The sequence below is a fragment of the Callorhinus ursinus genome, unplaced genomic scaffold (genome assembly GCF_003265705.2).
Source record: "Callorhinus ursinus isolate GAN/ISIS: 27379988/994484 unplaced genomic scaffold, GSC_fseal_2.0 scaffold3, whole genome shotgun sequence".
Classification (NCBI taxonomy): domain Eukaryota; kingdom Metazoa; phylum Chordata; class Mammalia; order Carnivora; family Otariidae; genus Callorhinus; species Callorhinus ursinus.
In genome coordinates, this window is record NW_027397065.1 from 52,823,872 (window position 1) to 52,845,610 (window position 21,739).

The 21,739-nt window shown below is 47.9% G+C and overlaps 1 protein-coding gene across 3 annotated transcripts in view; it reads left to right on the plus strand.

Moving 5' to 3' along the window:
- The window catches only part of HTR4 (5-hydroxytryptamine receptor 4), a 179,331-nt gene extending 161,036 nt beyond the window's left edge, over positions 1-18,295 (plus strand). For 2 of the 3 annotated variants that reach the window (XM_073890900.1, XM_073890902.1), the window contains one exon: positions 14,477-18,295. In XM_073890900.1, coding sequence (XP_073747001.1) covers positions 14,477-14,564 — 88 coding nt within the window. In that variant the 3' untranslated portion in view covers positions 14,565-18,295. Of the gene's footprint in view, positions 1-194; positions 742-14,476 lie in introns of those variants that run through there. The other variant, XR_012377576.1, reaches the window with a different exon arrangement.
- Positions 18,296-21,739: the final 3,444 nt, after the last annotated feature.

Genomic DNA, 21,739 nt, shown 5'->3' on the forward strand with positions numbered 1-21,739 from the left:
TAATTCAGCGTTGGCTCAGGTTCTCTTTAAGGCCGTAGATGCAAATAGACTCTGTTGTTGGACGATGTGGACATCGTGTTTCCTGACACTGTCCCCGCACAAGTCGTGCAAATGACCCTTAAGGAGCTTCCGCATTGCCCCTGGCGCAGAGGGCAGAAGAACTGGAAGTGCCTTTGTAGAAGGGGCGTTGCCCTGCTAGGGAGAGAGCTAATGACCTGCCTCTGCTCGTGGCAGCCCCTTTGCTCTAGAAACAGCTGTGAGACTTGTTCTCCACCGGTTGTCCCGGAGACTTACATAGAACCGTCAGACTGAGGAGGAGAAGGAGATGACCTCCCTGCCCAGGGAAGGCAGCCCTGTGGGTCGCTGTGTTGAGCCAGATGGAGTCTTCTCGTAAGAGCCTATGGCAATGATGTCGGGATATTAACTCAGTATTTGTGAATAAGACCTTTTTAAGTAAGCATTCCTCTAAGAGTAACAGGAGTGCACCTCTGAGCCATGATTCCCGGATCCCAGCTCCCCGCCAGGCTGCTTCTCCCTGTCTGCCACCGAGCTTTGTCTGCTCCGCTTTGAGCTTCTTAACACCTGCTGCCAGGCCGCTAGCTGACCACCAACCAGTGCCTGGCCGGCCACATCACCCTCCGAACGGCTGCCAAGGCAGCTCACCTCGTGCGGCTTCCTGGATCTGTCGCAAGCTCCGGGCTGAGGCCCTGCCTGGACTGAACATGCGTGAACTTAAGAAAGGTGAGCCTGACCAGTGAGCAGGGTCTAGTGTGATCGTTTAAAGTCTCCCCCGCTGGGGCGCCTGGGTGGCTCAGTCATTAAGCATCTGCCTTCGGCTCAGGTCATGATCCCAGGGTCTGGGATCGAGCCCCACATCGGGGCTCCCTGCTCCGTGGGAAGCCTGCTTCTCCCTCTCCCGCTTCCCCTGTTTGTGGTCCCTCTCTCGCTGTATCTCTCTCTGTCAAATAAATGAATCTTTTAAAAAAATTAAAAAAAAAAAATAAAGTCTCCCCTGCTGTCTGGGCAGAAGAGGGCAATGACTGACGTAGTTTTCATTCAGATCTTCACACCACCTCATGGGTGTGTGGTGAGTACAAAATAAAATAATGGATGTCAAGGGCTTTTGTAAGATCGTGATCTGCAGTACAAATGTAAGGAACAATCTCTGTAAATAAAAGCAGACTCGATCGGACGTGGTTTTATGCTATCAGTCCAGCCAGTGAGAATGCAAACAGCAAGAGGTCCCAGGAAGACTGTATTGTTAATCCAGCAAGGGTGACATGGACAGGGGACAGTCCATAAGGTCTTTGAATACAAATGATAAAATTTCTGAAAATCTAAATTTTTATTTCCTGTTAATATTTTAAATTTCATCTTAACATTACTTCAGTGTGTAAAATTAACCACATCTCCCGTTTTTAAGGATCGGGCAATGCAAAAACGTGTTTGTTAAGAATTACATTCTATTCTAAGATTTTCACAAGAAAAATGTTTTGGTTTTTTTTGTTTGTTTGTTTTTTGGCCACTATCTGCTATGTTCAGACATGTCTATAAACTTCCCCCCACATTGCACTCTCAAAAGTTCACTCATTGGACTCATTAAGGGTTATAGCAAAGAAAAGCAGTGTGTGGCTTGCATTTAAAAAGTAAATACATAAGAGTAGTTAAAATTTTAATTAAATAATTGAGGATACACACACACACACACACACACACACACACACACACACGCATATACACCCCCCCCAAGTATTAGTTATTTGTAATAGTTTACAGTTCTGTGATCCTGTGAGTAATCCCAGCCCTATACCAATACTTGGAAGCACAGAATTGGGGGTGGAAGACCCAGAGTGAAGGAGTGGTTTCGGCTCCTCTTGCATAAAACACACCATGGCTTCCAGTATTTGAATGGCTGGGTTCAGCTAGTCTGACTTCCAGGGAAGTAGGTCAGGCAAACAGATACCCAGACGTTTAAGTCTTCAAATGATTATTTATGGCCTAATGAAAGTTTCCGAGTTTCTCAAATTTTCATGCCAGCATGTGTATTATTGAAATTGAAGAATTTCACAGAATATTTAGAGTATTCCGACAGTAACCCTTAGAGAGCTTTGTTAGTGCAGGATTCGGAGGCATGTCATGGCGCTAGTGAAGGGCTAGAGAGAACCAGTTGAAGGAAGAAAACGTTGGAGGTCCAAGATGCCCTTTAATCATGTCATTAACTTAAAGTTTGCTTAGAGTAGTGCCAGCTCATATTTACTGAGGACCATGCATGTGATGAGCATGCTTCGTTTCAGTTAACACTCGCTGTGCTCTGTGTTACAGATGAGGAACTTGAGGCATAGGGAGGTCTAAGGTTGAGGGGCTACTGAGTAGTGGAGCTGAGATTCGGATTCTGGACGTTTGACTCTCAATCAGCATTGCCTAGCTAATAATGATCAGTAAGATGAGTAAGTGGCCCCGAGAGGCTTGTAATATATCTGGAAACATACCAGGTCAATGCACGTACAGGTTGCACTTAGTAAGCTACATCAAGGGCTGTCACAAGGCAGCTTATATTGTCAAATAAATTATAGAAGCAGGAAGTGCTGTGTTTGTTTACAAGAAAGAAAGGGATTGTCATATTGAGATGGTCAGAGAGAGCTGAACGGAGGAAGTGGCCGTATATACCCAACGATATTTTCAAAGATTCTTTGACCAGAGACATATCATAGGAGATGAGCTAAAGAAGAGAGAGGAGAGCTGCAGAGGGTATGTTCTGTGCTTTTTAACGTTATGGTGAATTATTTTAATCAGATTGCCCTTAAAAATCCCAATTGCAGGATCCTGGCTTTCTGCTCGGCCTCTTGTCTCATCTGAAGTGGAATTTGATGTTTGCTATGGGAAGACATGGGCAGAGTTAAGAGAGAGAGCCTTTTAGAGCCTAGAGCCCTGAAGGGGATAGATATTCGGGTGGGGTTTTCTAGTACAAGGGTTTGGAGGTGTCTCTGGCAAACAGGAGGGAGCCACGGACGGCTCTTCCTTCTTGGAATGGGACCCAGAGCTCAATAAAAAAAAAGGCTCATTGCTTTCCTGGCCCAGAATCTGCCTGGGGGAGGGGGGAGTGCAGTTTAAAGGTGTGTGCTTCTGAGTCGGAGGGCCTGGGGGTCGAGTCATGTTTTCCCTCCGGCTCACCAGATTATCTTGGTCATTGCTTCTAAGCCTCAGCTCCTCGTCAGAAAATGGGAGCAGTACTCTCTGCCTCCCAAGTGGTGGTGACTGTTACATGGGATCATTCCTCATTCACATAACAATGCGGGATAGGACCTGGCACCCATAAGTACTCGGGAAATGGCAGCTAGTGATGAGGAAGAGGAAGAGGAGGGAGGAGGGTGGCTCTCTGTGCATCCCTTAGCCACATCACTGTGCAGGGTAACTCAGAACAGGTGGCTTTCAGCTGTCTTCGCTGCTGGGTACCTGTGGACAGGAGACTGAGCTCTCTATGCCTGTGTCCTTCCTTGGTAAATTCAGGTGGCCACCCGCACAGTGACCCTCCCAGGCTGCTGTGAGACCCGCGTGAGATGCCAGCTGGAGAAGTGCCTTCTAGACAAACAGTGTGACGTAACCATGTTGGGCAATAATTATGCTCCCCGCTTTATCCCCCCTACAGGCACTTTGAGGCTCCTGGAATACTCCTTTAGGCTAAGATCACCTGTCCACTCACTTCTGTGTTTTCTCTCTTTTTTCTTTCTCAACTTCTGCTTGGCTCTCCCTCCTCTGGCTGTTTTCCGTTTCAACTAAAAGTGGCTGTCCCTCTGTCTCCAGCTTCCTCCTGCTCTTCTGCAATAGACCAGTTCCTGTCTGACTCTGAACGTGCTCTGTAAGTCTGTCACTGTCTGTGTTATGAGTCTGTGTCTGTCTCGTCACTTCTTCCTACACAATGTCCTTGGTCTCTGCCTGTTCTTCTGTCTTCACTGGGCCAGCTTGTCCGATGGACACATCACCTGCCATGGAAACATCACAGTTGTTGGCAGACGCCTGCCATGCCCAGAGCTCCTTCTGGACCTTGATTGCTATTGATCCGAAGGCCAGGGATACATATGGTTTGGGAGGTTTATTTCATTTTATATTCTTTAATTTTTAGATTTTGTTTGAGGCTTCTTCCCTGTCCTGGGAGCATAGGCTTCCCAAGGCCTCTGGGGGATGAGCACCTGCCAGAGCTGGATTCAACCCGCGAAATCATGGTCCTAGAGCTTCTGTCATCTGGGTTGTCCCAGGTCCCCATTCATGCCGTCTCTCCTTGGCTATAAGTGGTGAACTCCTTCATCTTTCTTTTTATTTTTTAATATTTATTTATTTGAAAGAGAAAGAGACAGCACGAGGGCGAGCGGGGTGAGGGCCAGAGGGAAAGGGAGGGAGAATCTCAAGGCTCCGCACTGAGCGTGAGCCCAACGTAGGGCTCGATCCCACAACCCCGAGATCATGACCTGCACCAAAATCGAGAGTCGGCCACCTAACTGACTGTGCCACGCAGGCACCCCGCCCTTCATCTTTCTTAAACAAGTGATTGTGACTAAATCAGGATGAGGGGAGTTTTTTGTCATAGTTTATTAATGTTTTATTTGGAAACACATTTATATCTGTAGAAGAATCGTCCAGAGATAGTGCAGAACGTTCCCTTATACCTTTCGCACAGCTTCCCCTAATGCTAACAATTTAGCCAACCATGGATCATTTATCAAAGCTGGAAAAATTAGCATTTTCCCAATACTGGCAGCGGAACTACAGACTTTATTTGGATTCCCCAGTATCAAAACAGATCTTGAGCCACTTATTCAAAGTTGTGATTTCGACTTGACTTTGTTAAGCCACCCTGGTATAGTCATGCCCTAAAGAGACAAGTGAAACGTTTTCATCTGCACCAATGGCCCCTGTTGGTTTCACTGGGTCAATTTCTGTCGACTTTCTTATGTTTCTTTGCTCTTTGCACACATTCACTGTCTTTTGTCCTGCAACCAGTCTGTCCCCCTCTAGTGAGCTCTGCTCTGCCGTGTGGGGAAGAAGTACCAAGCTTTCCAGAGTTATACACAAACTAGGTGTAAATATTCTCTGAGTGAAAAACCAAGGAAGACTAAGAGAAGCCAACATATTTGTGACAACTACTCTGATGCTTCAGAGGCCTTAAAAAAGAACAAATAAAAACCTCTCAGTCAGGTCTCTGGATAGTTAAGGGCACTGGATGCTTGACTCTAGACAAATGACGTGTTTTTAGTAAAAGATTCACAGAAGCTCCCACTAACTCACACCCCTCTGGTAGTTCATTTTCTCTTGATGCCTCAGGTTTTTCTGAATTAGTCACTTAAAGACAAAAGGTCCTATCTCTCCAACATAACCTGTTGTTTCCTTCTCCCTCCCTACACATTCTTTCTTTGGCTCCTTGAGATCTCCGGTATCAGTCGCTTGGACGGCCATAACAAACTGTCATAGATTGGGTGGCTTAAACAACGTTTGTTCCTCACAGTTTTGGGGGCTGGGAAGTTCTAGATCAAGGAGCCAGCAGATTCGTTTCCCAGTGAGAATCCTCCTCCTGTTTTGCAGGCAGATACCTTCTTACTGAGTCCTCACCTGGCAGAGAGAACCAGAGAGGGAGAAAGAGAGAGAGTGCTCTGGTCTCTCTTCCTCTTCTTGTAAGGGCACTAATCCCATCATGGAGGCCCCACTCTCAAGACTTTATCTAAACCTAATTATCTCCCAAAGGCCCCACCTCCAAATACCATCCCATCAGGGTTACGGACATATTTGGGGTGGGACGCATTTAGTCCATAATACCTTCAATCCTCTACCAGCTGGAAAATATCCCTTTCTTCATCTTCAGACTCCCAGCTCCTCTGCCAGTGTGTTTCCATCGGAACGGCCCCAGCCCATGATGTGATTTTCGTGCTAAGGTGTCTTTCACAGTCTCCTACCCATGGAGAGATTGAGAACCAGAACTACCCACAAGCAGGGCCATTTCCAAATGTGGAAAGGACCACCTCCTCCCCCCCCCGCCCCCCACCAGGAGCTATGGAATGGAACATAAAAGAATGGAAAACACATCACAGATGCAGAGATTGAGGAGTGCAACACACAGAGTCGAGTGAGGATCAGGGACAGAAGAGTTGCTAACGTCCTTTGTGATCAATACACATGCCAGGCAATGTCGGGGAAGATTATCTCATTCTGTAATCCATTCATTCCATTCCCTTTCTATAGATTCCATGATATTCTGCACTCTGTGTGAGGTGTCGTGAGCTCTGTAGCAAGGATTAAGAAGGAATAAGGTCGGAAAGTGTTAATAGCAAAAAGGGCTTCAGATTCTAACACGTGTGGACTTGAATGCTGGCTTTGCCCATCGCTGGCCCAATGGCCTCTGGCAAATCTAAAGACCTCTGGCTTTGCCCATTGCTGGCCGAATGGCCTCTGGCAAATCTCAGTTTCCTCATCTGTGAAATGGAGATATATAAAATAACAGCACTGACATCATAGAGTCAGTGTAAGCACTAAATGCAGTAAGATTTTCAAAGCAGTTAGCATAGGGTTTGGTACAGAGGGCTAAAAGATTGTTACCTCTTATAAGATATGGACCTTGCCTCTCAGGAGTGTTAGGAGGCCAGAGATATGTCCAGACACCTGACATTAACAGATAATTCGTATTTCTACAGACAACAAATGCTGATGGAGAGTGTAGAAGGCTTCTGGAAGGCCTCCTGGTGGGCATTGAACTGGGTCTGTAAGGATGGGTAGGATTTGAATGTGGCAGAATTTGGGAAGTGACTATAGACATGGAAGACAAAGAGCACAGACATTACATCATTTAGAACACTTTGGCCTACAAGGACATACTAGAATGCCTAACTAAAATTAACTTAAACGAAGAGATCATTTATACAAGATAGAAAGTCCAGAGTTGGGTAGTTTCGGGTTTGGTTAATCCATTGAGTCAACAGCAGCATGGGGGGACAGAGATGCTCTTTATCTTTCCACTCTGCCATTCTCAACCTGTTCGTTTTCATCCTGGGATGGTGTTCTCATGGTCACAAAATAGCTGCAACAGCTCCGAACACTGCATCCTCCTCACAAAACCATAGCCATAACCAAATGCTAGAAGATAAGGCAGACTCTTCTTGCACTTGTGTTTTATTCAGGAGGAAAACATTTTTCAGCAGACTCCCCTAGCAGACCATTAGGTCCTATCTACCAGGAGAAGATCACAGGCCAAGCCCTTAGCTGCAACACATCGAGCACGTTTGCCTCCACTAAGAGACATGCTCTGTCAGAAAGAAAGAAGAAAGTATGGGCACATGCTTTAAAGGACATAATTCATAGTGTCTACCACAGGCTGTAAATCCGTTCATGCTTCCTGAAGAAAAACAGAGATTGGAGAGATACGGAGACAGCTCGTGGATCTCCAGAGCAGGAAGTTTCCTGGCTTTCACTGGGGCTAAAATAAGGAATGGGGTGCTTTCAGGGATTAGTAGGCCTCTTCCCATCTCTCTGAGGCCATAATCTCTGGCCTGCTTTGCACTACACATCAACTTCATTCTTTTCTCTTTCTGGACCACCTTTCTTTCTTCTATTGACACATGGGCCAAACCTGGTTCCCTCAGACAGCCCCACCCATTCTCCATTCAAGCAGTAAGAGCCTGATAGTGTCTTTTGACCTCACATCTTCTCTGGAGATGGAAGAAGGGTGCTCTAGCTTTGGCCTCCACTATGACTAGGGTGAGCCTGCTGCAGGGGTGGGGATCATTCCTCAGACTGTGGGGGAACAAGGGATGATGCCACAGCTGCATCCTATGGTGAAGAAGCACATCTGGGAGATTGTGGACCCCTGAAGGTATGGGGTGGGAGGTTTGAGGGGAACCCACTTAAAGGAAACACTCCCTGTTTTGGAATAGTTATAAACACCTGTGTAAAAATGGACACCTGGACCATAAATGTGGATTTTGATCCTGACTCCACTGCTAACCAAGGGGAGGGCCTGAGGCCAAGGTCCCTTAGCCACCTGCAATACCTGTTTTCAAGTGACAAAGATAAGCTAGTCCAGAGTGGAACAAGCAAGATGCTGAAGAGAGTAGAAACTCTGATCTGTGAGGAATGTTGAGGAACTGGAGGTCTCTCTACCAGAGAAGAGAGGCTCAGGGTGGTCAGGGCCCTCTCGTGAATGGCATCCACTTCGTTGCCCCATCTAGACTCAGGCTCACTGGAACGTCCTTCTCAGAGGGTCCCCACATGCAGTCCATGATGGCGTCCTTCCCATCACTCGCTGTAAGGTTCTCTTTCTACTTCCACTGCTACTAGCCTTTGCCCATGACCTCATCTTTCTTGGAGGAAGGAGCCTCCACGTTGGTCTCCGTGCCCTGATCATCCCTCCCACTTTCCACAGTGCAGCCAGTGTTCATCTCAGTCTCCGTCACCTAAGGATTCAGCCCAGCCTCCTTAGCCCAGCCTTTAAGACCCCCAATAATGCCACCTCACCCTCCTCTAAGCCTCATTTCCCAGCACCCTCACCTCACCATGTAGGATATATTCTTAGAACATCCGCCCTTCCTCAAAGCATACCACTCTGTGCTCTGTCCTGCCTCCCTGCCTTTGCCTCGCTCATGCTGGGCCTCAAACTCCCCCATTGCCCCCATGGCTGATGCATCAGCGGATCCTTCAAGATATAGCCTGACTCTGCCTTCTTCTCAACACCCCCACTGGTCCCATCCAACGTCTCTGAGCCACCTCTGGAAACCTTGAGAATCATCTGTGGCGTGTAACATAATGGCTGTCTTAGGAGGACCACATCCTAACCCCCCAATCCTGGGAATCTGTTACCTTATGTGGCCAAAGGGACTTTGTAGATGTGATTGAGCTTTGCATCTTGAGATGGGGAGATTATCCTGGATTGTCTGGGGCAGGTGGGGTGGGGGGCACTGTACTCGCAAGCACCCTTACATCGAGAGGCGGAAGGGTCCTCAGTGGAGGAGGTGTGCTGATGCAAGCAGAGGGCAGGGCAATGTAGCAATAAACCAAGGCATGCAGGCAGCTTTCGCAAGAGGCAAGGAATGGGGTTCTTCTCTAGAGCCTCCAGAAAGAATGCAGCTCAACCCCATCCTTTGACTTTAGCCCAGTGAGACCCATATTGGACTTCTGATCACCAGAACTGTAAGGTAATTAATTTGTGCTCTTGTAAGTCAATGAATCTGTGCCTATTTATACAGAAGCAATAGGAAGCTAATATACCTCCTAATTTACCTCTGGGTTCCCACTCCAACCTCATTCCAGTCCATTCTATACACCACAGCCAGAACGTTCTTCCAAACAGAAAGTCCTCGTGCACCTGCTCTGCTCACAGCTTTCTGCGGCTTGTGGCTGAGCGAAGCCATCCAGGGTGTGCTGAGCCTCACCCAGTCTCCATGCTCATCTTAGACTGACACACTCAGCCTGTTCTACTCGAGAAGCACCTACCTGGCCCCGTGGCAGCCGTCCTTTGGCCAGCCTTCCCCCCACCCCTTGCCTGCTTAACCCCTACCTACCCTTCAGTTCTCATCTCCATTGCTTCCCGGGCTACGTGACCCTGACGCCCAGCCTCACCTCTGTCCCTGTGACAAGTGCCCACGGCAAGCCCAAATGCCTCCTGTCCCACACCTCTCGTGGCTGTGACTTTGCATCTGACTGTGGGTCTCCTGCACCAGGCTGTGCGTTCCAGGAGGACAGACACTGTGCAGATTGTCCTCACCACCCTCATGTGTCCGGGGCATGGCGCAGTGCCTGGACTGTGGTAGGCACTGAAAATAGGTTTTTAAATAAACAAGTGGCCAAACGAATAAAGGCCTAAGACTTGAAAGTCTCATTCCTCCCACCACCAAGAAAACACCCAATGTGAGGTCTTTGTTCCCAGGTGATGGGGCTCTGGCTTCGGGGAACTCTGCTTTAGGGTTGAACCCCTTTAAACCCATGCACGTTATATTTTAATAATTAAAACATCTTGCAGGCACCCCATGTGAGCACCGCCATGCAGGGGACGGCTGGGGTGATGTGGAATAAAGTCATCATTTCCTTATAGTGCCAGGCTGGGCAGGCAGAGGGGGCTGTTATTATGCGACTAATTATTGCATCCAAGCTGCTCTAAGTGCGATGCTAATTGCTCAGTGAATGAATTGTAGACTCAGGTAATTACCAAACCTAATGTGGCTCCCTTCATGTTTGAGTAAATTGATGCTACAGGTGGGAAGAAACCCCACTTGAAGGGAGCTGCCTCCTGCCTCACCGTTGCTGGGGAAACAGCGGTGAGTTTTTTCATCTGGGCTTGAAACTGCCCAGGTATACGCCCACACATCCGGGGTCCGCCTTCCACCCGCACAGCTGCGAAACGACAAGGAGGATCTTACACCAAACAGAACCGAGAGGCTCTTGCCACTCTGACAGATGACAGGCTGTCTCTGGGGCTCTTTCTTTATCTGTAAAGCCATCATGAAGTTTTCTTTCAGCTCTGTGATCGATTGCTAAGTGAACAAATGTCTGATCAATTACTAAAGAATGGATTTCTGCACCGAATCAGCAATCAAGTACTGGCTTCAAGTTTTACGTCCAATGTCAAGGAGCAACAGTACTCATAAACATTTATGGAGTGCTTACTACTTGGCCATCACTATTCTAATAAGCATTTTGTGTGCACTATCTCATCTAATGCTCTCAACAACCCAGAACATGTGTAGTAATTCACAGAGTTAGTGAGTGTCAGAGCCAGGGTTTTACCCAGGCATTAAGAGTCTGTATTCTTGGGGCACCTGGGTGGCTCAGTCGTTAAGCGTCTGCCTTCAGCTCGGGTCATGATCCCGGGGTCCTGGGATCCAGCCCCGCATCGGGCTCCCTGCTCAGCAGCAGGCCTGCTTCTCTCTCTCCCACTCCCCCTGCTTGTGTTCCCTCTCTCACTGTGTCTCTCTCTGTCAAATAAACAAATAAAATCTTTAAAAAAAAAAAAAAAAAGAGAGTCTATATGCTTAAACATCCCATGTGTCATACATACCCTGGGAAAGTCACATTTTTCTGAACCTCGGTTTCCTTAACAGTGAAGACACCAGTATCTACTATGTGTCCAGCCCTTTGCTAAGCGCTTTAGAGATGGTAATTTTATCATCACAAAGAAGCTGTGAAGTAGGTGGAACTGATCTCCTTGAGCAGCTCACACAACCCAGTAGATGGTAGAGTCGGGGTTTGAATGCTGTTCTGTTTGTCTCAAGTATCGTGTGCTTTCTTTTCCCCACTATTCCTCAAATTGAGGATGTGTAGATCCCCACGAATATGCTTATAGACTGCTGGAGGTTCATGCATCCTACTTCAAGAAACACAGCATAAAGTTGGCCACCGTCAGTGCGACATCAGGGTGGACCTCACGCAAATGTGTGATCTGAATTCACAAGGCAGTGTGAGTTCCTAGGGTAGCCATCCAGATGACCCCAGATCTGCTTACATACCTGTCATATACTATGAAAGTGCAAACCCTGAGTTAAAGATCTATATCTCATGGAGACTCGGGAATGCATACCCAAGCCCAGGGAGTACCTCTGCGGGCCAGACTCCATTGGGGACACACTGGGGACAGTCCTGCCCCTGAAATCTCAGAGCGGTTCCTCCATCTTGTACGTCCCACCCACCACACCATGGTGAGGACCCCCCCCTCCACAGGGGTTGTAACTTGAAAGCATACCCTTCTGTCTGCCCCCCATATCTCAAAAAGCTGCTGCCCTTCAGCTGTGCCCTGGGCAAAAGGGAACCTCCACTTGCAGTATCGCCTCCAGTTCCACACATCTTCTCTAGTCATTCCTGAACAATCTGCTCATGGGCACATGAGAAGCTGATGCTGGGGAGAGAGGAAAGGCTGCTGGACAGGCGTGCCTATACTCCGTGAAAGCACATTTTCTAACATGATCGATGTATCAGTTTGCCTTTTCAAGCAGGACACCCTCTTCATGTGAACTTGGTGTAGCAGAAGGTGCCCTTGATGGCCCGTGAAAGGAACTTATTGGCCCTGACCAGGGGAAAAGGGTCAGGAGTGTTAAGAGTTTTGAGGTCAAGAGAGTGAGCATCGTGGACACGGTGGCCTTATATCAATCACTTAACTTCTCTGAGTCTCGGTTTTCTCATCTATAAAATGGGTTTATGTAGAGTAGATACCACTTAGAGTTGTGACGAGTAAATGATACAAGTGAAAACAATGTATGTAATTATAGCAAATGAGGCCTGGAGCACATCTTACTTCCTCAGTCAGGTGAGCTGTGTCTGAAGCTACTGCTACGTCCAGGGTTGAGGGGACAAGGCAACAAACAAACAAACGAAACAGAAATTTAGAGGAGGGACCCCATGGCCCAGAGAGGCAGACCTCTGAGGAGGAGGCACTCGCTAGCTAGCGCTGCCATCTCTGAGCGGCTGCCATGAAGCTGCTTACGCAAGAGTTGGAAAGACGGCGAACTGGACTCAGCTGCCGGGCTGAAGAAGCCTAGCTGGGATAGTGGCCGCCGGAAGAGCAAGGCCCTTTTCCTTCTTCCAGGCTGCCATCCTCCTGCAGTGCCTCCTGTTGGAGAAGACCGACCAGAGCCCCGTACAAAGCTGATTCTGTTTGCAGCATCCTTACAAAGCCAAGCGTAGAAGAGTGGTTTTGAGGCTGAGCATTAATGACTCAGTAGCTGGAACACTGACTTCCCGAGGTCTCTAGTCACATACCTCCCCGGGGCACCTTCCCTGGTCACCCTCATTTTAAGTGTGCCCTCTTCCTTTCTAGAGCCATTTCCACTCTATTCTTCTCAACGCTCATCTAGCAGGTGCTTGTGGTTTTCCAACTCCCATGGCCTCCGCCAGCCTCAAGCGCAGCCAGCTGCAGTGGGCAGTTCTGGGAGAGGTCAGACTCACGCCCTTCACCTTGTCTCTCTTCCTCAGCTAACTTCTGCTTTCAGCCAGCTCAGAGGACTTCTTATTCTAGATCAGGGTTTCTCAATCTTGGCACTGTTGACATTTGGGGCCAGGTAACTCTCTGTTGTAGGACACTGTGCTGTGTATTGCACAGTGTCTAAGCAGCACCCTTGGTCTCTGCCCACTAGCACCCCTTGCCATGACAACCAAAAATGTCTCCCAATTGTCCCTGTTGAGACCCGCTGTTCTAAGTTCATACCTGGTCCATGGGTTGTGTGAGAACATGTGTATTGGCATCAGATAGAGTTTGATTGACTTTATCTTCACATATTAGCTTTATTCTCTTGGGCAAGTCACTGAAGCTCTGTGTCATTTTGCTCAACTGCAAAATGAATATAATACTATCTTCTATTGTGAAGATGAAATAAGGTAACGCCGGAGAGGGTTTAGTACAGTACCTGGTAAATACTAATCAATCAATACAAGTCAGCAACAATTTATTATAATTCAAAGCAAAGCATTAATGTAATTCATGAGAAACCACCACCAAGTTGATTGTCAACATATGATGCCAAATAACTAGCATGTGTTTATTTGTTCTACTGAATGGGCTTGACATTGGCCTTAGGGAAGTGGTAGCGCTCCGAAACTCTGTAGAAATTTCATAAGAATAACTGCCAGATGCTGGAATCTGGGTTACTGATGATAAGACCCACTTGCAATTGAGATTGATTTAAAGGCAGTTAACATATGAGTGCAACTGTGTGATACTGCAGACAAATAATAAACACTTGTCAAGTAGTAAATTTCACTGTGATGCTTAGAGTCAACAGGCTGTTTGATTCATCTAACCGATTTACTCTCCCAAATGTTACCAAAAGGAATCAAAGAAACAAATACAGTTACTGTGTCTTTCAGACTCTGAGTACTTTACGAATCTCAGCACTTTGATATTACTGGACCCAAAACCCTCCCTGGTAGAGGAAACTTAGCGTGTTCAGGTACTGCTTGAGGTAGTACATAAAGTCCATTTTGATGATTACAAAAGAGCTTTGGGCTTTGTTGGGAGGAAAGAAGAAATCTAGGTTCTAGTCCAAACTCTGCCACTAACTCTTTGTGTATTCTGGGCCGGTCATTTCCTGCAGGCCTTCAGTTCCCTACTTTCAAAATGAGCAATTTGGATTCAGTTCTTGATGTAGATTTTGCATGAAGTTCCTTCAGGAGTACTATGGAAGACAGGCCTTCAGTGGGTTGGCTAGATCAACAGTTCGAACCTTTTCCGGAACCCCAGGGTTTTGGTTGGGTTCAGGGTCTTTAGAGGAAGTTCGATGGGTAGAACTATTAGGCTCCCTTTTAGCCTTCAACCAGAGTTGCTGCTTTCAGTTGGTTTGCATAGTAAGATTTCACAAAGGTTTCAAATGGTTGATATACCTCCATGCCCAGCCCCACCTCACCATGCTCTCAGAAGCAGACAGCAGAAAGGAAGTCAACAGTAGTGGGAGCACTCTCTTCGGTGCATTTGAAGGACATCTGTAGCGTTCTCATGCTTTCTTTCCTTCCTCCCTAGGTACACAGTTCTGCACAGTGGACATCACCAGGAACTTGAGACACTGCCCATACACAATGACCCAGAATCCTTGGAATCATGCTTCTGATTGAGAACATGGCTCGTGATTAAGCCATTCATTCCCATTCATGTCTGCATGAACAGGACTCCCTGGCATCTCTCTTGACCCTCATCACCACCAGTGAGGCATGAGGCAGTGGGGCCGAGGGCCCAGGGAAGCTACATGGAACACAGTGTTGGACAGGAGCGAGGCCAGAATATGGAGGATCTCAGAGCTGAGAAGGGACTTCAGGCATCCTCAGATCCAGCCTCCCATCCAATGCAGGAGTAGCATCTTCCATAGCATCTCTGGAAGTTGGTCAGTCTCTGCTTGCACACCTCCAGGGATAGGAGCTCACTACCTCCTAATGCAGTTCCTTCTATTGTAGGGAAGCTTTAATTATAAGAAAGTTTTTCCTTTTGTTGGAACACAATCCTGTCTTGGCTCCATCTTCCATCGGGGGTCATGCAGTTAGCTCCCTATTCCCTTTGAAAGCCCTTAGATATTGGGAGACACTGATCTGCCATCCACCCACCCTTTTAAGTCTTCTCTCCAAGCTAAACAGCTCCAATTTCCTCTCCATTGTGGCCATCCTCTGGACATGCTATAGTGGGTGAATTAATCAAGGCTCTTGTAATGAAGTCAGATTGATATCAATGCCAAGATGTCTGTCCAGAAGCACTAAAGAGCTGACGAGTGAAACATCAGTATTTTCTGGTTGATAGATATGAACGTTTCTCCTTTCTTTTTTCTTGGGGATAGATTTGGAAACTGCTCAGGGTTTGATTTTAGATCCATTACCCAAAGGCATCTTTACTATTGGTCTAATTTGTGTGTGTGTGTGTGTGCGTTTAAAGATGACATTTTTCTCATTGGCATACTGGCTCTGAGGTCACGTGGAATGAATCTTGATTCATTTTCCTTCCATGACAATGGGAAAAGGAACTGCACCTTTACCGAGAATACTGATTAAGGATGGTCTTGCAACTCAGATTTGGCAAGGAAATGAAGTTGCTCCAATAAGACACATTTTAGGGGCTTTCAGGCCCCTGTGCTGAAGCAGTGCTTGGTCTCGGGCCCGGCACTTTGCTCGCTGGGGCAAAGACATAATCACAGACCAGCTTACTTTCTTGGGAAAATTCACTGGCCCCCTGCCTGGGAAGCTGCTGGGGCTCCATTTTTCTGCATCTTTTTTAGCATCTCACTTCCTCCAAGCTCCTCAGGAGATGCTCCCCTGATGTCAAAGCTACCAGCAAATCATTTTGTCTCGGGGTGAATTATCCCCACAGGTTGAAACTCTTGAGGGCAAATTTTCTTCCAGTTGCCTTTCTTTTGACTGCTGATAAAAATCCTATTGCGAAGATGGAATGCTGGTCCTTAGGGAACCAGCCCAGGGAACAGGCAATGTGGGGGGGGAGGGGGTGGAGCTTACAAGATAACCTTGTGCCTGAAGTTTCTAGCCTCACCAGTTCCCCTTGCCTTTGTGCTTGATCTGTTCATCCCACTTTCCTTCCTAAGTCATCCCAGAAGCCACAATTGCCTCCTTACCACCGATTTTATCCATGGAAGCAGAACCCACTGGTTCTCCCTCTTCTCTCCATCCCCAGAAATGGTGGGAAGGATGATCAGACACCCTGGTTTTTTGCACTGCAAGTCCCACATCCCAGGAAACCCCTCAGTTCCAGGCAAAGGAGGCTGGCTGGTCACCCCACGTATGGGACCCTCCCAGAGAGGATTAACAGGCTCCTCACAGCTGCATTTTCTTTCTACACTTTTTCATGGAAAAGGCAAAGCTGAGTGAATTCGGGGCTCCAGAGTTCTTCCCGTGCTGTCTGAATGAGGTCTCTGATCTCAAAGCACAAAGAACTTCTTAGGGAAAGACTAAGAGATCATGAGAACCAGATCATCGTGAGGAGGAAGAGGTTTAATGCTTTGAGGCAACTGGTAAGCTTTGTTGAATGTCCCCGAAGTTGACAGTATCTACTGTTGAGTACATAGATGCATACACATGCGCATATATCCAGTAAGATTTGTTCCCTATGAAATGCTTCTTTTCCCAGGAGCTTAACAAGCTTATCTGCTTGTGTAAAATATGATTTCTCAGTGGTAGGTCTACCATATTCGGTGGGAGCTTGGATTCAAGAGGGATCCACAGATTACAGCACGCGTGGGAAAATGAGATCTTGCCATATCCTCAGGCCATCCTCTTCTGGACTCTCGGGACACGCTTCTGTGGGCCAGCCCCTGACTGGTGTCTGCAGAGGTCACAAGCACCCTGGCCCAGGGAAACAGTAGTGATTGAGGAACTAGAAGTCCGTGCCGTTGTCAAGAAGATGGTCTCCTTTGCAGAGAAATCCTCACAAGCAAACTTCGCTCTCGCTTTGGACCAGGGCTGGGATGATGTGGGTGCTGCACCCAACAGCCACACTGGAAGTTTATAGGACAGCACCAGAGGCGCTCTGTCTAGACAGCTGCTAGCCTGGCATTACTTAGCGGTCTGGCTTCCGGGAGTCCAGGTAATAGAGCATGTGTATGGAAGACGGAGAAGGAGGAGATGTAGACAGAGCTTGTCTAAGGAAGGAGGAGACTTACTCTGCTGTCTTCTCTGAGAAGGCCACCCTCTTCCAGGTAGCCCCAAGTGTCAAGAAGAGATGCTTCCGGGGGGGCGGTGCGTACGCCTCTGGCCACATCTGCCAGGTCAGCCTGGACGATCACGGGGGTGTCGGTGCTGCAGCCAGACTACCCCACGCCTGGGATCGAGGGGCTCCAGCTGTGCTTGTTCTCAACATGACTCTCCAGCTCACAGGTCTGTGCAGGTAGAAGCCCCGAACTCCCTGTCCAACTCCTGGTCAGCAGCTGGAAAGCGAAAGAGATCAAAACCAGCTTCTTCAACTGACCCCCAAGTATGTGTTTGTAGACAACCCCGTTCTTCCCGAGATTTCACCTTCTCATCTCGCCACCATTTCCACTTCACGCTGCTCACTTGCTCTGTCCTGGAGCAAACTGGGAAACGGGGTGGGGGGAGGAGGAGGGGTGTAGGGCGGATGAAGGAGGGGATCCAGGGAGGGGCTGGGAATGGCTATAATTAAACTGCCTTCAATGTTGTCTTCAAGTAAGAACAAAGTAACGTGTTCTCGGTGCTGTGCGGTCTGCCCATTTTTCTCTTTGGTGTTGCATTTCTCTCCCGGGAGAAATCAGTGTTGCTTTTGTCTTTCTGTTGCTCTGCTCTGCTCTGGTCAACGTTCTTCCTTGTAAACTCCTGGTCTTGTGGGTGGAAAAGACTAATGCATTTACCTTTTCTGGCCGTGACCTGCGATCTCTTTTTCATTCAGTCTAGAAAACTGAGGCCGCGTGTTTGGCTTAAATTTAAACAAATCAGGGATGCATTTGAAGGCCTGGGTTTGGGACAGCATGCTGCTTTGGACCTTAACCAGCTCTTGTCTTGCTTGTCTCAGCCACAAAATAGAGAAACTCTTGAGTCGGTAGGATTGTTGGGAGTGTTCCAACATGCATCCAAGGGCCACTGTTAGGATTTTCCCCAAATAAGTGCCCTGCCTATACTGCGATTTACTTAATATTTTCGTTTAAGTCAATTCAAGTTTTCACTTAGATAAACATTTTAGAAACATTATATCAATCCCAGAATAGAAAATCAGTATTACTTGCCAAAAATAAAAAGCAGCCATAGAGATAAAGAAATGAAAACAAGGTTTTTAAGTTCTAACTTAAGCCCAGTGCTTATGTGTTTAAAAGGGAACTGATTTGAGTGCTGGAGGGCTGGCGGGGGGTGTGGGGGGGTAGGGGGGGTGGGCATGCCTCACCCGACAAGGGGCTTCTGACGCTGGGAAGGGCTGTGAGAGAAGTCACTGGAGAGGATCTTCCAAACTTTCTGAGTGAATGTGGTTAATCACTAGTGGAATTCGATACCTTTTGGAACCACAGAGAGAAGGCAAGTGAAACTGATGATATTTTTCATTGCTATTATATTTGATTCAGATTGTTTCTCTCTTTCCTTCCTCTCCTTTTTTTTTAGCTCATCCCAGAACATAGCTAAGTTGTTAATAATGATAATCGTAGTAATCATGTAGCAATAATAAGAGAAGCTAACATTTAATGACCTCCTTTTTGCGAGGCACTGTGGTAAGTGCTTTACCTAGATTATCTTAATCCTCATAAAATCCTTGCAAGAGAAGGAGCCAAATTTCTCCCGCTTTGCAGCAGAGCGGACCTCAGCCGAGAGGCGCCAGGCCCCAGGGCGGGAAGTGTGCGTTTGGAGTCTGGCCACAGGCAGTGTGACTGTCAAGCCCGCAGCGCTAACCGTGAGCACACGGTTCCGTACCGGGCTGAGTTTACTCCACTCTCCCATGTAGCACACGGTGCTGGGAGAGAGTATGAGCAAGCAGGGGTGCAAGCAGCAAGCGCTCCCGTTGCCTAGAAAGTGCCCTCCTGCCTCATCCTGGGGCCTGGAGAGGAATCCGGGACCTGCTTATTCCAGTGTGCAGCCCAGCCCGGCACTTGCTTAGTGTCTTCTTTGGCTCCCTTCCACGCGCTGAGCCTCACTTTGGGTGTCTAAACAAGGGAGGAATTCAGTAGATGATTGGTCTGGAGGAAAGGCCCTCCCGCACTGATCATTCCTACTCTTGCCAGTATCCAGTCGGGCTACTGAGTAACCAGCAGCAGCACGTCCTGAGAATGAGCTGTGTGAGCCAGAGCGAGCACTCCTCTTTTGTATCTCAGACCCTCCCTGGGCTGTGCAGATGAGGAGGAGTGGCTCCCGTGGAAGGCAACTTGACTTTGCCACATTTTGTGGTTGGAAACTGGACCACTATCTGGATAGGCTCCTCTGTCCCAGGAGCTCACCACTGCGGGGCACTTTATAGTTTCTATTTTCCCAGCGAGGTCCCTGGGCCTCTCACAGAAGGCTGCAGGGGGGGATTACTGACAGCATATTCTAGAAAAGGAAGCCGCCATTGTCAGGGAAGGTGATTTGCTCAAGGACACAGGAGTCAGGGCCAAAACACTGCAGGTCACTCCATTCTAACAGAGTGCTTTCCTCCTTCTTTTCTTTAAATTTGTTTCTAAATATACAAATTAAATATTTTTAGATGACATAAATGATGGGTTACACAGATAATGTATTAATGCAGCCCGTCCCCATGATAAAAAGTTCTAACTATAGCTAGAGCAAAACACCCTTTGATCCAGCTCAATCCCACTCCCCTCCCAAGAAGTATCTGCTCTTCTACCTGGCTTGTGTAACTCAAGAATGTGTTCTGTGTATCTCCATATGTATAAATGTACATATAAAAATATATGGTCTTGTCTTGTTCTTATATATAAATAATGCTGTGTATCATAATCTGCAACTTGCCTTCTTCAGTGGTACACCGTAAATGTCCTTTTACATCAACACGTGGGACTCCTTGTTGTTCTTTCTAGTTGCAGTGCGCCCACACCATACAGCAGATGCTGTCCAGCCTGCAGTGTTGTTTCTCTTCTGGTCTGGCTGCATCCCATGGCGGAGCGGGGCATGTGAGGCCCGCATCTGAAAATCAGCAGCCTCTCTTTTTCTGAAACTGTGCTAACCACATGAAGGTCAGCTGGAGTGGGCTCACGTTCATGGGGCAGCTGCCCTGTGGAGAAGGCCTGCCCTACCTGGGCCTCAGCCGGCCTCCCTTCGAGGCACTCGGGGCGCTCTGCCCCAGGGACACAGGCTCTGCAGGCGGACTGACAGCATCCTGCTTCCGCCGCTTCTCAGGTGCGTGCCTTTGACAAGATAGTTAACCTGCTCAGCCCTAATTTCCCCAACAGGAAAGCAGGGGACAGAATGATCAGACACACTTTAAAGTGTTTGTATGAGGATGTACGCAAAGCCCTTGGTAAGACTCTTTTTTAAAAGATCTATTTATTTGAGAGAGCGCACAGGTTGGGTTGGGGGCGGGGGAGAGGCAGAGAGACTCTCAAGCAGACTCCCCGCTGAGTGTAGAGCCCAGCACAGGGGCTCGATCTCATGAGCCTGAGATCATGACCTGAGCTGAAATCAAGAGTTGGCCACTCAGCCCACTGAGCCACCCAGGCTCCCTGGGAAACACTTTTAAAAACGCTTTCATGGTATCATTACTTCCTTCACGGCCTCACCAGTTATGTGCTTCCTACCATCTGGAATATGGTCCAAGGAACAGGAGGTTATGGAAAGAGTAGTAAAACCCCTTTCCTAATATAGGAAATCACAGCGGAAGCAGTTACTTTGTCCCCTTGCGACCCATTTTCCCGTTTATGGAGGCTCTCATGGCGCCTTCACAACTGCCCTGTGGGGTGGGCCTACTATTCCTTGTTACCATTTTACAGCCGAGGAAACGGGGCCCCCAGAGTAGAGGCTGTGGCCATCCCCAGGTCACCCGGCAGTCCCCGTCAGGGCTATGTGTCCAGCTGTGCTCTCCAGAGATTGTCCGGGCTCACAGCTGGGCAGCACGGTCAGACGCGATTATCTCCCACGACTATCTAACACTGACATTAATTCAGTCATCCGTCCGCGACACAGTTCTTAAGGCCTTTTAAAAGTGTGCCAGACACTGCACCACAAGTTGGTGACATGCAATTGCGTGCACGAACAGGACAGTTCCGTTCTCTATGGCAAGTGTGGGCAAGCACACTAGGGCCTGGGGGCCAAGTCCTCCATCCAGGCTGGAAGAATGGTTTTTACTTTTTAAAGTGGTTGGAAAACAAATTGAAAGGTATTTTGTGACGTGTGAAAATGATGTGAAATTCCAATTTGTGTCCATAAATAAAGCTTTACTCTAACACAGCCACGCCCGTTTGTTGACGTCCCCTGTGTGGCTGCAGTGGTGGAGCCCGGAGGAATTTTCCGTCCGGAGGTCCGGCAAGTGGGCCGAGCCCTGCTGTAGGCCAATCGCTGTGCAGCCATTCATTCCACACGCACGGACCAAATGCGTACTACACTAGCCTTCTTCCAAGTTCACGGTTTTGGTTTTCAGTTGTTCCAGTCTTGAGCATCTTTGCAGTGATTTTAGCGCTTCCTGCTGTCCTTGTTCTAACAGTGGGTTAGATGAGCCGGAGAGAGAAACCACCAAGTTAGAAAACAGCGGCCTCTAGCGGCCCATCTCAGCATTGTTTAGATGATTTGGTTATGGTTACATTGGAGAAAAAACAAACAGGTTTAGCCTGAGTCTAAGGTTGGGGGGGGGTGTGTTGTATTATTCGGA